The 15366-nt window shown below is 39.9% G+C and overlaps 2 protein-coding genes across 3 annotated transcripts in view; one reads left to right on the top strand and one right to left on the bottom strand.

The window, feature by feature from the left end:
- Positions 1–82: 82 nt before the first annotated feature.
- On the bottom strand, positions 83–6840 carry ccdc14 (coiled-coil domain containing 14). Its single transcript, XM_046851272.1, has 13 exons — positions 6611–6840; positions 5498–5553; positions 5328–5394; positions 5147–5219; positions 4940–5068; positions 4647–4844; positions 4177–4268; positions 3408–4029; positions 2194–2332; positions 1780–1862; positions 1458–1634; positions 1136–1268; positions 83–1010 (listed from the first exon to the last, which is right to left on the bottom strand). Exons 1-13 carry the CDS (start codon positions 6638–6640, stop codon positions 173–175), a joined length of 2637 nt encoding a protein of 878 aa, XP_046707228.1. The 5' UTR covers positions 6641–6840; the 3' UTR covers positions 83–172.
- A 2694-nt stretch (positions 6841–9534) lies between these two features.
- Positions 9535–15366, top strand: part of kalrnb (kalirin RhoGEF kinase b) — a 72859-nt gene continuing 67027 nt past the window's right edge. Inside the window, exons 1-2 of one of the 2 annotated variants that reach the window (XM_046858977.1) lie at positions 9535–9622; positions 9943–10767. In XM_046858977.1, the coding sequence (XP_046714933.1) occupies positions 10701–10767 (67 nt within the window). In that variant the 5' untranslated portion in view covers positions 9535–9622; positions 9943–10700. The remainder of the gene's footprint in view (positions 9623–9942; positions 10768–15366) is intronic. The other variant, XR_006927130.1, reaches the window with a different exon arrangement.

Below are 15366 nucleotides of genomic sequence, written 5' to 3'. Positions count from 1 at the left end.
TATTAAAAAAATAACAACACACAAAAAAGGCCATGGGTGTTTTGGCAAGTTCGAGTCAAGTTCAACACACGTTACACCCGGATAAGGTGCCATTTTTTTAATAAAATAATTTATTACCATGATCAAATCACATAAAACACAGATAAAACTAGATCAGTAAAAGTTTTGCAAATCATCTCTTAAGGTCAGCTTTCAGAGTTCTCTGCAGGCTGGCAATACTGGCGTCTAAAGCTGCTAACCCGTTGCGGAAGTCTTGCTCGTCACGCGTGTTAAACGTAGAATAGGAGTTCACGCTCCAGTCGGAAGTTAAGGATTTTATATCACAGGATGTAAAGGAGTTCTCATATGCGGATGGCCTTCCTGTGTATTCTGACACTTCGCCCATATCTAGCCACCGCCGTGCTTGCTGGGATTGGGTTTGGATTTCAGGATTTACAACACCCTTACTGGGCTGGTTTAGCTGTGAGCTCAGTCCATCAGGCTGTAGGGGGTGATCTGTAGAACACTCATCATCCAGAGCTGGGGGGCCATTAGAGATACCAAGTTTATTAAAAGCAAGTCCGAGGTACTTCAGCCCAGTGTGATCATTTCCTTGAACTGGAGTGCTTTTCTGGGGAACTGGTACAGGCTGCGGCCATGCTGCCTCTCGTAGGGGAACAAAAGCTGTTTCACTTTGCTCGACTTCCTGACTATAACCCACAACTGTTGTGTTCCTAAGTGATGTGTGTAAATTTGAACTTTTAGGAGAGCTCTCCTTTCCACGTTTCCACTGGCCAGGGGAAGACTGAGGAAGGTTATGTGGTTGAGACTGAGCTGGATGAGGTGGCGAGCTGTGTCCTGAGTCCTCCATAGTCTGAAGGTAGGCCTTAACAGAGTCTGTGATTCGGTTTGAAACGGACGGCTCTCGATTTTCATATTGACCAAGTGCACTCCTAGTGAGCTGAGTCACAGGAGGTCTGGAAACCTCTTTCTGAACGGGATGACTTGGCATAAAACTTTTCTGAAGATCTCTGTTTGGAGACAAAATTGAAAAACGATTTAATCTTTCTAATATTTCAGGTATAGTGATTAGAGGACTTTATTCTATCAAAATGTTCTGATTAAAAAGTGTAAAATTTTCTGTACTCCACCATACCGGATGATCTCCTGTAGTCTTGTGATCTCTGCCTCCTTCTGCTGGAGGCTGTGTGTCAGTGCAGTCTTCTCCTTCTCCGAGTCTTCCAGCTTAGTCTGGCAGCTTCGCATTTCCTCTAATGCCTCACTCACGTCTAAATAATGTGAATAAAATAAAGTTATTTTAATAATCTAAAGGCATTCACAAACCAAAATGCACACAATGTATCTATATCTTTAGATAAAAATCTGTAGACTATAGCATTTATATAAAAATCACAATAATCATACATATTTATACCACAGTGATGCTGAATTCAAAAACAAGAAATTATGGTTATTACCCATGTGTATACGGTTTGTCTCTGACTCGCACTGCTCTTTGATCTGTTGCAGGTCGTTCTCTCGGTCCTCTACAGCCTGACGTAGAGTCTGGTTCTCCTGCTGAAGTTTCTCCAGCTCTCTTTGGCGATCATTTAACTGAGTCTGAAGTGTGAGGTTTAGCGACTGCAGTGAGACCACTAACACACACACACACACACACACACACACACACACACACACACACACACACACACACACACACACACACACAAAAAGTTAAATAATTTAATGCTGCTGCATCATCTTAAAAGTTGGATGTAAAGCTTTAGAAGGTTTTCTAACGTTCTAGATTGCAGTCCAGTGGTCTCCCCTGCCTTTCGGCTCTCTCCCGTTCCTGTAACTGCTGATTCAGTATTCTCAGACGCCTACAGTATGACAGACACACACACCAGAAGTGAGGTATTTCAAGAAACAACACAATTAAAGGTGCAGTTTATAATGTCAAAGTGTTTTAGGACACTTTAAAACATTAACCTGAATACCCTGAAAAACTGCCATGCAATGTTTTTTTTTTGTTTTGTTTTTTTCATTTCAGACTCATTTACGTTTACTTTTATGGAATTTGGCAGATGCCCTTCCCCATAGCGACTTACAATGATCTCATTCATACAAGTGAACAGTATGGTATGGTAAATAAACATGGTTAGAAAGTTATTCCTGGGGTTTATGGTGCAGAGTAAATTGAGTGCTACGGACCTGCGAAGCTGCACGTTCTCGCTTCTCAGCGGTTGCAGTGCGAGGGCAAGTTCAGCCTGAATGTTGGTGCTGCCCACCATAGCAGGAAGCAGGGAGATGCTCTGCTCTACCTCGGAGATAAGACGAACCGCCTCACTGTCTACAGGGGAAGAAGAGGAAAAACCAGAGTGCACCCAGGTATCATAAACAGCTCAATTGAAACAAATCAGTCAGTCTGTGAGTCAACGAGTCAATCAGTGAGTCAACAAATAAGCCAATTAATAAGTAAGTCAATGAGAATTTGTTTAATAAAACAGTCACCATGACAGACTGTCTAAAAACAACAAGTCAGTGATTCAGTGAGTCATTTAGGAAGTGGGTCAGAGTAAGGAGGAGTCAATGAGGCAGGAGGGTTCAGTCAGTGGGTTAGTCAGGTAGGAATTGCTTGAGGTAGGGATTTAATGAGTCATTTGGTGATGCTGTGAGTTAAACAGTGAGGTAGATACTGAGTCAGGCACACAGTGAGTCAGTGAGTAAATTAGGGATTCAGTAAGTCAGTAAATAAAGTGAAGAGTCAGTGAGGTAGATAGCGAGTAAATCAGTCAGTGAATTAGGGATTCAGTACATCAGTATATGAAGTAGAGTCAGTGAGTTAGACAGTAATGTAATAGTGAGTGAGGCAGACAGTGAGGCAGTGAGTGAACTAGTGATTCAGTACATCAGCGAATAAAGTAGCGAGTCAGTGAACTACCTCACGACTACTAAATTTACTGATGTACTGAATCCCTAAAACACTAAATAAAGTAGAGAGTCAGTGAGTCAGAGTTTTAGGGATTCAGTACATCAGTAAATGAAGTAGAGAACCAGTGAGTTAGACAGTGAGTGAGGCAGACAGTCAATGAGTCAGTTAATCATTCCTTGAGTCACAGATATAATTAAGTCAGTCAGTTAGTCAGGTAGTTGTTGAGGTAGAGATTCAAGAGTCAGCTGGTAATTCAGTAAATGAAGTAGAGAGTCAGTGAGTCAGACAGTGAGGTAGATACCGAGTGAGGCACAGTGAGTTAGTCAGCTAAGTAGGGATTTAGTGAGAGAGTTTTCAGTAGGTGTAGCAGTGTGTTAGACAGTGAGGAAGGCAGTCAGTGAGTCACTCACTGAGGAAGTAAAGTCATTTAGCGAGTCTGTTTGGCAACCTGCAATAGTGTAATAGCTGAGGGTGCTTTAATCACACCACTCACCTTGATTAGCTACCAGGGCCTTCAGCTCCCCTAACAGGTATTTGACAGTTATCACCTTCCTTGACGTCTTTTCAGGGCTCTGCGACTTGCTTTTGTGTTTTAGAATCGCTGCATGTTTGTCCATGCCGCTCCGACAGCTTGTGTCTCTGACCGGCATGGTGTCCACTCGGTCCAGCTCATCCTCTTCACTCATGCAGTCTCCACTCTCCTCTGATGAAGATGACACACACTCTCCAGATGAGAGCGGTTGATCCTGTGAACTGTCACACACTGGGATGTGGGTGGGGAGGGCTACTGGTGTGGGGATCCGTGCTGCCACTGGAGGAGAAGGGCAGATCTGAGGTCCGCAGCTTGACAGGAGGGCGCTATTCTGTCCACCTGAGCCTGCATGAGGTGCATGTATAACAGGACTGGAGGATTTGAGCTGCCCTGGATGGACTGCTGATCTGGCTGTGGGGACTGCAGGATGCACCTGGACAGCTGGAGCTACAGAAAAAGATGCCGTGTATTGGGTGGGTGAAATCGTAGCACTCAAAGCTCCATGCTGAGTCGATGGGACCGCAGAGGCTGCAGCCCACTGCTGAGTGAACTGATGCGTCTCTCCATCTGCTCCCTCGTGAGGCTACACAGATGTAAGAGACACGGCGTCAGAAAACAGAATTGAAACCGACATTGAGTGACAAATGAGGACCGAGAAACTGACAGCACAGATCGAGCATCCGAGACTCTCGGCGTTTGATTAATCGTGTTTGACGTTGAAAAATCTTACCCCTTGACTATGAGCTGACGTGGGTCTTTGAGGACTGAGTGCTGGAGTGGAGGTGGTCAGACGGCAGTTAAACACAGTGGAGGGCTGCGGTCCTGCAAAACCGAAATGCACTCATTCATGTGTTTTGATATATAATAAATCAGCTTGAGCTTGAATAATGATTCAAATTCTTTTAAATCCTAGTGTAACCCAAAAACATATAACTTTATGACCACCTGCTTAATATTGTGTTGGTCCCCCTTTTGCTGTCAAAACAGTCATCCAACATTAACATCATGAACTTCTTCAGCAGTTTGAGCTACAGGAGCTCGTCTGTTGGATCGGACCACACAGACCAGCCTTCGCTCACAATGTTATGGGTGACCGGTGTAGATTTAAAAATAACCAACTCAAATCTGAGACATTTCCTGCCTCCTCAGTGTGTGTGTGTGTGTGTGTGTGTGTGTGTGTGTGTGTGTGTGTGTGTGTACCTGTGTCTGGAAGACTGCTACCTAGAGGAAAGCTGTGTGGCTGAACACACTCCACTTGCGTCACTGAGGTCCCTCCTCGCTTCACTTCTGATCCGATGATGACATCATCAGCAGAGGGCTGCTTAACCCCACGAACACATGGCCTTCCTCGTGAGCCTGGGTATGTGTGTGAAGACAAAATGGTCTTCTGTACTGGAGCTACAGAGAACATAATTGGAAACGATTTACATTTCAAATATCAAAAATACGTAATATAATAATTTCGTTAAACAGTAACGTGTGTGCAACATCACCTGGTCTCTTGTTTATATGTGCACCTGCGCTTGCCTTCTTCCCAACCCTTTTTCTGTCTGCGTCATTCTTTCCAAGTGTTTTCTTTTTAGGAGGGGCCACCTTTAAGATATGCGACTTCATCTTGGGATCTGTTTGAAGGACAAAAAATACACGTTGAAGATGTACGAAGACAAATGCAATAAACACACGGATCAATCGCCGGGTACCTGCTTGTTCAGCTTGAAGTATATCACTGAGCAAAGCCGCACATCGATCCAGGCCTTTGTTGATGGTCGTGACCTAATCAGGACATTTTACAAAGGAATAAAGTTACACGATGTCCATTCGGGTGTTTATTTTTTTATTATTGTTCAAGCTACAAGTCCTATTAAAACAACAAAAATGTACCTGATCTTCTGAATCTGTGGAGTAAAGAGAATATGAAGGGTCAAGATGTTGAGGTCGGCCAGCAACCCTGCAATACAGGTGAGGAAATTCCATTTAGTGTGCATCACATATATACATGTAAAGACTGGGGTTACTGAAATCAGGGAATGAAGGAGGATGAGGGAGTTTACTTTTTCCTCGTCATCTGTCCTCGGCCTGATCCTGTCAACCTGCCTGAAGACACCACCTGCCAGCGACAAGACACACATAAGGACTCAATCATTACAGTGACCAGTTTTGTGATAAAAATCTCGTTAAAGATCGCAATTTTTTTAACAATATTTATAGATTTTTTTAAAACTTGGTTTGATCACCCACAATATTGATCAACTGGGAAGATCAGATCATCTTAGCACCTTTTTTTTTTTTTTTTTTTTTGTCATTTGGTTTATTTTCTTCCTTGGATTCAAAATGTTACATCAATAAGCAAGACGTCTACATACACAAACATTGACTATAGTTCCACCTCTTATATCCTCTGGTCTGTGTCGTTAGGTTTTTTTGTCACGTGACTCCAATAATTACTGTAACAATAATGTCAAGATTCGGACCAAAAGAAAAAAAAACCTAAACTATTGCATTGTGTCAAATCAAGTTTATTTCTATTGCGCTTTTCACAACAGACATTGTCTCAAAGCAGGTGAATGGTTTGCATTTATCCCTGATGAGCAGCCATGGTGACTGTGGCAAGGAAAAACTCTCTTAGATGTTATGAGGAGGAAACCTTGAGAGGAACCGGACATTGTGTGGCGTCTATGGAAGTCAAAAGAACAAAAGAACGAATTGCTTGGAAAAGAGAACTCATTAGATAAACCACTCCATTCTGTTTTCTGGACATAACCTACAAAGATTTTGTGATGCTTTGCTCATGTGCCTCCAGTATAAAATGAATTAATCACTTCGACATCGAAATCAGATTCGACAAATCACTGCTAAACAGGTCGATGCGGCAGCACTTTAGTATTTTAGCACCAGTGTCCATTATGGATGGACATATTACAACATGGATAGTAAATAGTGAGCAGAAAAAATGGATTCTTATCCCTTATGTTTAAGAGTGCTGATATACTGCCCTTCTTTTATAGGCCATTATATCTGTCCTATCAATAACAGTGTCGCCATGTGACGTCATTGCGGGACACATCCCCCTCCTTCTTACAGGACGGAAAATACAGCAACCAACCACATCATAAGTATTTAATTTAACACACTGTAGTGTATTTCAGGATGGAGATCAGTATTACCTTGTGTCTGGGAGTCACGTGTCTAGCCATGTACGCTGCTAATCTACAGCCCAGCTAGCAAAAAGCGCACTCGGTTATGTTTCTCAATAATTTAAAGTTTAATAAATCAAATATACTAATAAAATAAATAATAAATAGCAAGTAAAGCATATAGTGTGTCACTTTTGAAAGACCCGACAACCGCCACACAGTAATCAGCTGCTAGGAGAAGTTTGTTGTTTAAACGGAAGACGCCGACGCGCTCGACCAATTAAAATGCGGCACACCTTTCTCCTTTGTGATTATTGGTGCACTCTGTGGGGCGTCATCCAAATATCTTCGCTGATTGGGCAAGATGCTTGTCAATCATAATACCGGCACCCAATAGCGAATGGTTGTACTGATTCGAGCTTTAGACCGTTGTTGCGTTGAAAGCTTAACTATGGTAACGCGATTTTTTTACAGCACAGCTTTTATTTTAACTCTAATTACTAATCATTAAAAATGTATACAATTTTTATTGGATATTATAACCATATTGTTTGAATGTATACGATAATAATGAATTGTTATTATATAATTATTATAATATAAAATGGTCATAATCATAATTGTTAATATTTAAACTATTATTATAATCAAATTTAATACGAATTTATTAGAATTATTCACAATTATTCACAATTTGTATTATAATTATTACTAAACATAGATTTATCCTATTTATTGAGTATAATAATGAATACAGCACATTTTATAGTGGTCATCTTCTGCACTCAGGGGGTGTAGAAACTTTTGCACTGTACACATCAGTCTCTATTACTTTTATAGTGTAGCTATATATATTTTTTGTAGACTATGGTAAACCTGTTTTGTAGATCTCTGTTCGTAATAAATGCAACTATAAACATTAATACGTGTTTGTAGACTAGCGCTAATAAGCTATTGCAGTATCACACACTGGAGCTGAACAGCTTTATAAAGTATATTTATAACAAATGTCTGAAAAATTCTTAGCATTCCTGAGGTTCTGTTGTTTTAGTGCTTGACTGAGACTTGCATACAGACAGAGTGCAGTCTTTGGTCATCCCATGAGATCTCAGTGACACCTTCAAGCACCTTCACCAATCCACTGTATTTATAAACTACACTATTGATAAACTACACTATCTATCTATCTATCTATCTATCTATCTATCTATCTATCTATCTATCTATCTGTCTGTCTGTCTGTCTGTCTGTCTGTCTGTCTGTCTGTCTGTCTGTCAAGTCAAGTCAAGTCAAGTCAAGTCAAGTTTATTTGTATAGCCCTTTTCACAACAGACATTGTCTCAAAGCAGCTTTACAGAAATCAACAGTCAAGGTGAATGGTGTGCATTTATCCATGATGAACAGCCATGGCGACTGTGGCAAGGAAAAACTCCCTTAGATGTTCTGAGGAAGAAACCTTGAGAGGAACCAGACTCAAAAGGAGAACCCATCCTCATTGGGGTGACATCAAGAGTTTGATCATAAATCTTTCAACAATACAGAACACTGGAGAGTGAAAACTAACATGAGCACAGGAGTGTAAGATTATAAGTAAATGTTTGCCTGTCTGTCTGTCTCTGTCTGTCTGCCTGTCTCTGTCTGTTTGTCCGCCTGCCTGCCTGCCTGCCTGTCTGTCTGTCAGCCTGCCTGTCTGTCTGCCTGTCTGTCTGTCTGTCTGTCTGTCTGTATGTCTGTCTAGCAATACTAAGAATTCCTGTTGTTCCCTGGTTTTATTGCTTGACTGAATCCTTGTGTACAGCCCATGTACAATCTTTTATTCATCTCTTGTGCTGTAGAGAGCTCTCAGTATTACTTTCAAACACCTTCACCAATCCACTACTCTCATTCCTAAGGAGAGAAAAATCACACAGAAGATCTGACCTGAAATTATTTCCCATCGAAGGACTGACTCATGGATGATTCATCAATGAAACAAATCATTTTTCTTCCTCCGCCTTTTGTTCCTTGTTTGTTCTCCAGTTCTTTTGTTCATTTGTGTTTAAGCCATCACCACACCAATAAAACAAAAGGCAAAATGCTGTTTCCAAATATGTGAACAGTCATAATTGATAGAAAATGTAAAAAAAAAAAAAAAAAAACAGTTAAACTCTCTCAGAAATCATTTCAAGCTAGTTTACAGTACCAGCCAAAAGTTTGGATACACCTTCGTATTCAGGGTTTTTTCTTTATTTTTATTGTTCAACATTGTATATTAATACAGAACATGTTGAAAGCTGGTTTTCAAACTGCAGAATAGAAAAGTATAGTATATCATTTTCCTTTTATATTTGAATCCCATACGTTCCTGCATATGTGCTAAAAGACACGCCCACTCAAACATGCACTCATTCTATATATCAGGTTTATTGAACAAGGAGACCCTGAAAAAATGCATGCATTTAGTTCTTGTCCACTAGGGGGCGATATTTTACTGTCTTCGCTTTTTATTACAATAGAACGTTTTGAATGTTGTTATAAAATAATAAATGTTCTAATGTATATGTGTATATATATATATATATATATATATATATATATATATATATATATATGTGTGTGTGTGTGTGTGTGTATGTATATATTGACTTTTATTTAGACTAGATTAGTTTGAAGTCTGATCTTGCTTCCGGTAAAAAAAAAAAAAGAGAAGGTGACCATGAATGACAGGAAGCAGGGATTTCCTGGTGAGCTTCGCCTTGCAAGATTGAACTTCTAGGAACAACAAAACAAAGCATGTTCACAAGCATGCCACAGATCTCCAGAAACCAGGTTTCGATGAAGAATCGTGGGGGCGGGGAAATCGGTGGGAGGGGCGTCAATGGATCAGGACACGCCCACTAAGAGTAATACATATAAATAAAAAGTCTACTAAAATGTACTTCATGTAAAGTAGATTGAAAGGACATCTTTATCACTTTTGCCATATAGAATACAGTTTATGTCTTTCAGCTGGTGCTTTGCTCATTGGAATGTGGAGTTTACAGGATCCCAGATGACGAATAAGTATATTAAATATTCTTCATTAAAAAATAATTATAATACTTCATAATTTTTTTAAATACTTATTAGTATAAAAAAAAAGAAACAGCTTGTTTTTATTTGTTACATTTTATTTTAGCTTATTTAACTAGAAACTCAAGAAAATCAAATTGGAAATACTGGATATCGATTTTTTTTTATTTTTCTTCTTCTTCTTCTTCTTCTTCTTCTTCTTATAATTATTAATTATTTCTTTAAGAAATCTGTAATTCTTTCCTACAGATTTTGTTATAAATCTTTTATTTCAAATAAATATTGAAACCATATTTTGTGTGTGCTTGCAGATGCTCACCATCCTGGTCCAAAGAACCTCTGATGCTCTGTGAAGCATTAAACAAGTCAGAAGGGAGCGTATTGATGCTGAGTGGGGGGAGTCGGCCTCTCTTTGTACACACACACACACACACACACACTTAAGCACACCCCATTATTAGGAGCCGTTTGAGCGTGCATCCCTGGACGCACGCTTTTTTTTGCATTGTAACGTGTTATTATTTATTGATTTATTCAAATATATAATCATTATTATAAGCTTATTATTATAATTATTATCATTTGCACTGTGGAGGGAAGCGGCCGTCCGCGCGCTCTTCCCCTCGTCTACCCCGAACGTTGGAGCGCGAGCGCGCGCGCGCGCGCACGGTGCCATTGTAAGACCGTCGGTAACGGGGAAGCACCGCCAATGCACGCGCTGGTACATAAAGGATGTGTGGCACGAGGAACCTGAGCGACCAGAGCTGATCTGCGTCGTTCTAAACGGTTTGGGATTGTGTGCGAGTGGATCATCATCATCATTATCAACAACAACCACCATCATCATCACCACCATCAGCAGCAGCAGCAGCCGCCTGTCACACGAACAATAGCGCCCGGTGAGGAACCGCTTTCTGTAGTAAAGAAGGAAGAAGAAGAAGAAGAAGGAGAAGAAGAAGGCAGGAGGAAACTGCGGCCACCGAGAGCTTCCAGATGGGCTGCACAACATCAGAGTGTGTGTAGAAATCTGCTCTGCCATTTAGAACCTGTACAGGAGAATAATACGACCATGAATTCTGCCGAGGCAGCTGAAGAAGGACCGAATGAAGCGGATACGGACCCGTTTTTCAAGACAGGTGGGCTGGGTGTGTGTGTGTGTGTGTGTGTGTGTGTGTGTGTGGAGTGTGTGGAGGCTCTTTTGTTTAATTGAACCCAAAATGCTTTTGTTGAAATGACATTAAGTGTGGTAGTTGTGGGTTTTTCATTACCTTGTGTGTGTGTGTGTGTGTGTGTGTGTGTGTGTGTGTGTGTGTGTGTGTGTGTGTTAATAATTTGATATGTATAAGATTTCATGGCACACCCTGTGCTGTAAATTTCTCCACTCTACCATCCTCCTACATTGCTTCAGTAGAAGCACCAGCCATGTTCCTCCCACATGCTCTCTTCCTGATGATGCTGGATGGAGACTTGAGATGCTCTGGAATTCTGTCTGTCTGTCCAACTGTCTGTGCATCTTCACTGCATGCAAAACATGAAGAAAGCTCTACAGGCCACCGGTCTCGCCCTGGCGTGGGTTGTTGGTTGTCCGTGCACCTGCTACTTCACTGTCGATGTTGCTCTCCTGCACGCCGGGAGTGGCTGCCTTTTGTCGGCCATGACATTGATGCATGTTTCCGAAGCCTGTTGATTCACACTGAACGGCGACCACCTCCTCGATCATCGTGACGCCTAGAATTGTAGTATTTGAAGCGATCTGGGCTTGGTGTTGAGCTACACGATAGGATACCGAACCTCTGATAATACTGGTTCGTGGTAAATCATGTGACTAAACATCACAAACCTTCTCATCATGGCTTAACGTGCATCCCTAGAAAAATCATTGCGTGATACGATTATGGCATTTCCATCAATCTGTATATGTGAGAAAATGAAGCCAAGCCTAGTTTGCTTTATTCCAACTCTAGTATCTCAGATTCTGTGGCTCTTGACTGTACTGTAATCCTTAACCCTGACCCAGTTCTCTACATCCTACCCAGCAGATGCTTGGGTGCATTTGACATCTCATCTTAGTCAAAGCTCCTGGATAAGACATTTTCCCCTTGTCCGTCTGCAAATGTGTGTGGAGGTTTGCATTTGAGTAAAAATATTAGTGTGTACTACACAGCTGTAGGTATGCATTAGTACTCGTACCGGTATATGGAGCGTTTGCGATTCCACACTCGTACATCCACTTGTACAAAAATGCTCTTTTACCAGCATTCGATACCACACACCACTACGCCAACGAAGTGTACATTGTGCTAATAAACCCAAAATGACAGCGATTGGGATGTTTATTTCGAGACCGAATCACAGCATCTTCCTACAATACAAGTAGTATATACGAGAATAACTGTGAGTCCTACAGTAAAGATACACTGTGTGTAAACGCAGAGTGTGAAGGTGAACTCGAATGAACAGAACAGTTTTGCGTGGTAATTAAGAGCTGTGAAGGTATCTGCAAGTCAGGAACAGTGAAGCAGAGAAACTGTCATTCAGGAGAATTTCACTACAGTGAGCACTGAGCACTAGACAGGCACGCTCCAGGTTGACCTTCATCATCCTTCTATCTAAATGACATAACATCTCAAATCCCTGGTAGGTTATTTAAAATTAACATTTTTCCAACATATTCAGTAAAAAAAAAAGGTGTAGATGCATGCGTATTGTTGTAACTTTTTTACGTGTACAAATACATTCCTGTCAGTGGGTTTCCTTTGTCCAGAAACAAATTAATTAATGTATTTATTTGTTTCGCTATTTAAAGCTGTTTTTCTTCCCCTGTTAAAGATGTGCTTTTCTTAAAAATCTAGCTAAAAAATCCAGAAAAACATTTATATCCGTATGACCGTATTCGTTATTGAATTTGTAAATTGACTCACTATGTGAATTACTATAAGATTTGTATAGAATAGTATAGTTACTGCAATCGTATATATTCCGTATATATATTATACAGTTTTTATTGTATTTGTATGTCAAGTTTGTATTGCGCATTTAGGTTTTTTTATTATGGAAACGTTTTGTGAAAATACTTTGCTTGAAATGTTCGAAGCAAAACCCGTAAGCCAAAATTTTCATCAGTTTTCATTTTAAGCAACAATTATTTATTTTATTGTCAACTGCAGTGGCTCAGCTGCATTACTGGAAGATGAAAGGCAGAAACACATATAGCCATCATTTTGTTTTCAGCTCGCTGTGAGCTTGGCCTTTTATGGATTGCATGGGTGGGGCTAAATGTAAACCAGGTGTGCCATGAACGTGCTTGGTAATTTATGGCATTGTGGTAAGAGGTGTTTGCGAACACAAAGAAAATGAGGCAATGCTAATAATTAAAATAGAATAAATGTAATAATAATCGATTTTTTGGAAATGTATTAGGAATTTATAGATTGGTTTGGCTCCAAAAACCTTTGCACACAACTTGTGTGTGTGTGTGTGTGTGTGTGTGTGTGTACACACTTGTTTCTGCATTCTCATATGTGCTCATGCTGCTGTCCTGGAAAAGCTCCTACACCCACCTGTGAGGCTGAACGTTGCAGAAATCAGGGGGCCTATAATACACAGTGTGTGTTCATCAGATGAGCTTGTTCACAGCACGAAGCATAAGCAGGCGCTTCAGGGTTGGGCTTGCATTCACCGCACGTCCAGGATCAGTCGTTTGTTCATGTTTAGTGATTGCAGTTAATCCCGATGCAGTGGCAGTAAGAGAGAGAGAAATATTTAAAGCTTTATGTGTAAGTGTTGTTATGTGTAAATTTCAGTGAGTCACATTATCGGAGAACGGACGCGTCGATGCAGAATCGGGTCAAACATCTAAACAACTCAGGTGTCCTTTATAATTGTTTTTTTCCTCCTCCTAAAAAGCAGCTCAGAGGCTGCTGAGCGTGCTTTTCTGGATCAGTAGATCAGAGTGTGTCAGAGTGTGAGGTTGGATGGATACTCAATCACATCAGAGAGTACAGACAGATCTGGACAGACATTTTATTCTTTACACATTGTTTTCTGTGCTCTTGGCTCCATAAACACAAACCCATACTGTACCTATGTGTACTTCCTGTTTTTCACTGTATTCGTAACTTGGGGGAAATTAGACCAGTGGAAGGCTGATCTGGGGAAGTAGAGATTCCTACACAAGTTTCACTTTGCCCACATAAACAGAATAATCAGAACGGTGGCACATGGTGAGCATTAACTCCATTTTGTGTCTATTTTTAATGTATAAAGTATGAAATACAGTGTATTTATAGCATATGGTTTCCTCAGCTGTTGATTCATTTAGCAAAAAAAAAAAGAACACATCGCTGATCTCAATACATATGAAATTATTATTTATTAATATTTATCATTGTGCTAATACCCTGTTATCATCCTTTAAAAAAACGTACACAGGGACTTTGTGTGCGTAATTGTGGATTTGTTGACGTTATCTCTGAGGAGATGTATATTTAGCATTTTTTTTATAAGGAGTCTCCAGTGTCAGTGTAGCATTCTGACTGTAGGTTTTTTAACACATGAAAGCTACATTTCATTTTTGTATTAATTTCAAGGGCGAGAAACAGGTAAAAAGCTGCTCTAACGGAATGATACTGGTTTCATGGATGGTTTACGACGGGATCATAAACGAATAAAAATTCATGAATTCATTGAAAAAAATTATATTTAGGAAATTACTACACATTATATTACATTCCACGTTATATAATTAGGGTGGAATTATTGTGTTATGCTGCTATATTGTGTATATCATATACAATATTATATGATGTCACTTTCCTGTATAATAGCAGCCACTTGATGGTCTAGGCAGAAAAATAAATGTTTAACATGATAAAGGTTTTTTTTTTTTTACTTTTTATACCATTTTTATACCATATGCAGTCAATTTTCCCCTCGATTTTGCACATCCATTGAAAGTCATTCCGATCGGAAATCAGATGTAATTTAATCTGGAGTATCGAATATGAAGTATGGGGTTTACAAGGACATTGGGTGCAGCATGAGTATTGTTATTGAACTTAAAAATTGGGTCTGTTTACTCCCAAAATGTAGCCCTGTTTTTTTTTTAATCCATGATATCAGCATTTATCTTTTGTAGTTCAGTGATCTTAGTTTAAATCAGATCCTATAATTGAATTAGTCAATTAATTAATACAGTTAATCTGATCAGTAGCTGAGGAATGATACCAGGATGCTCTGATTGCAAAAAAATTAACTTATTATTAAATTTGTGCGATGTATTGAGTTATATTGAAAACTCTAGTGTTGTATATGTATGTATATATGTATAGTATGTACTGCATAATATGGAAATTAGTTTTCACAATGTGTGAATCTAGTTAGTGTTTTGTCATTTTGTGTGCCTTACATTAATATTCATGTCACTAATATGCAAATTGTGATCGATTCCCTTTCCGCTCTCTTGAGGTGCTGCTCTCGGGAGTACAGAGATTACACCATTAATGCCTTCATGCATTTTGAGTTCATATTTATCCATCACCTTCGGCTCGGATTGCTGTTTTTGCCAATTGCGCAACAGGGGGAAATACGTTTTTTTTACAAGTAATTGAATTTGGCTATCGCTCAGCGTTTGCTGGAGTTGCCAGATATGTGGCCTGGAAACCCCAAAGGTTAAGCTGCTTATATTTATACGGGCTTTTCCCATGGATTACCTACTACACAGAGTAAATGTGTCA

The sequence above is a fragment of the Silurus meridionalis genome, chromosome 1 (genome assembly GCF_014805685.1).
Source record: "Silurus meridionalis isolate SWU-2019-XX chromosome 1, ASM1480568v1, whole genome shotgun sequence".
In the NCBI taxonomy this organism is placed as follows: Eukaryota; Metazoa; Chordata; class Actinopteri; order Siluriformes; family Siluridae; genus Silurus; species Silurus meridionalis.
This window is presented reverse-complemented; position numbering and strand designations above follow the sequence as displayed.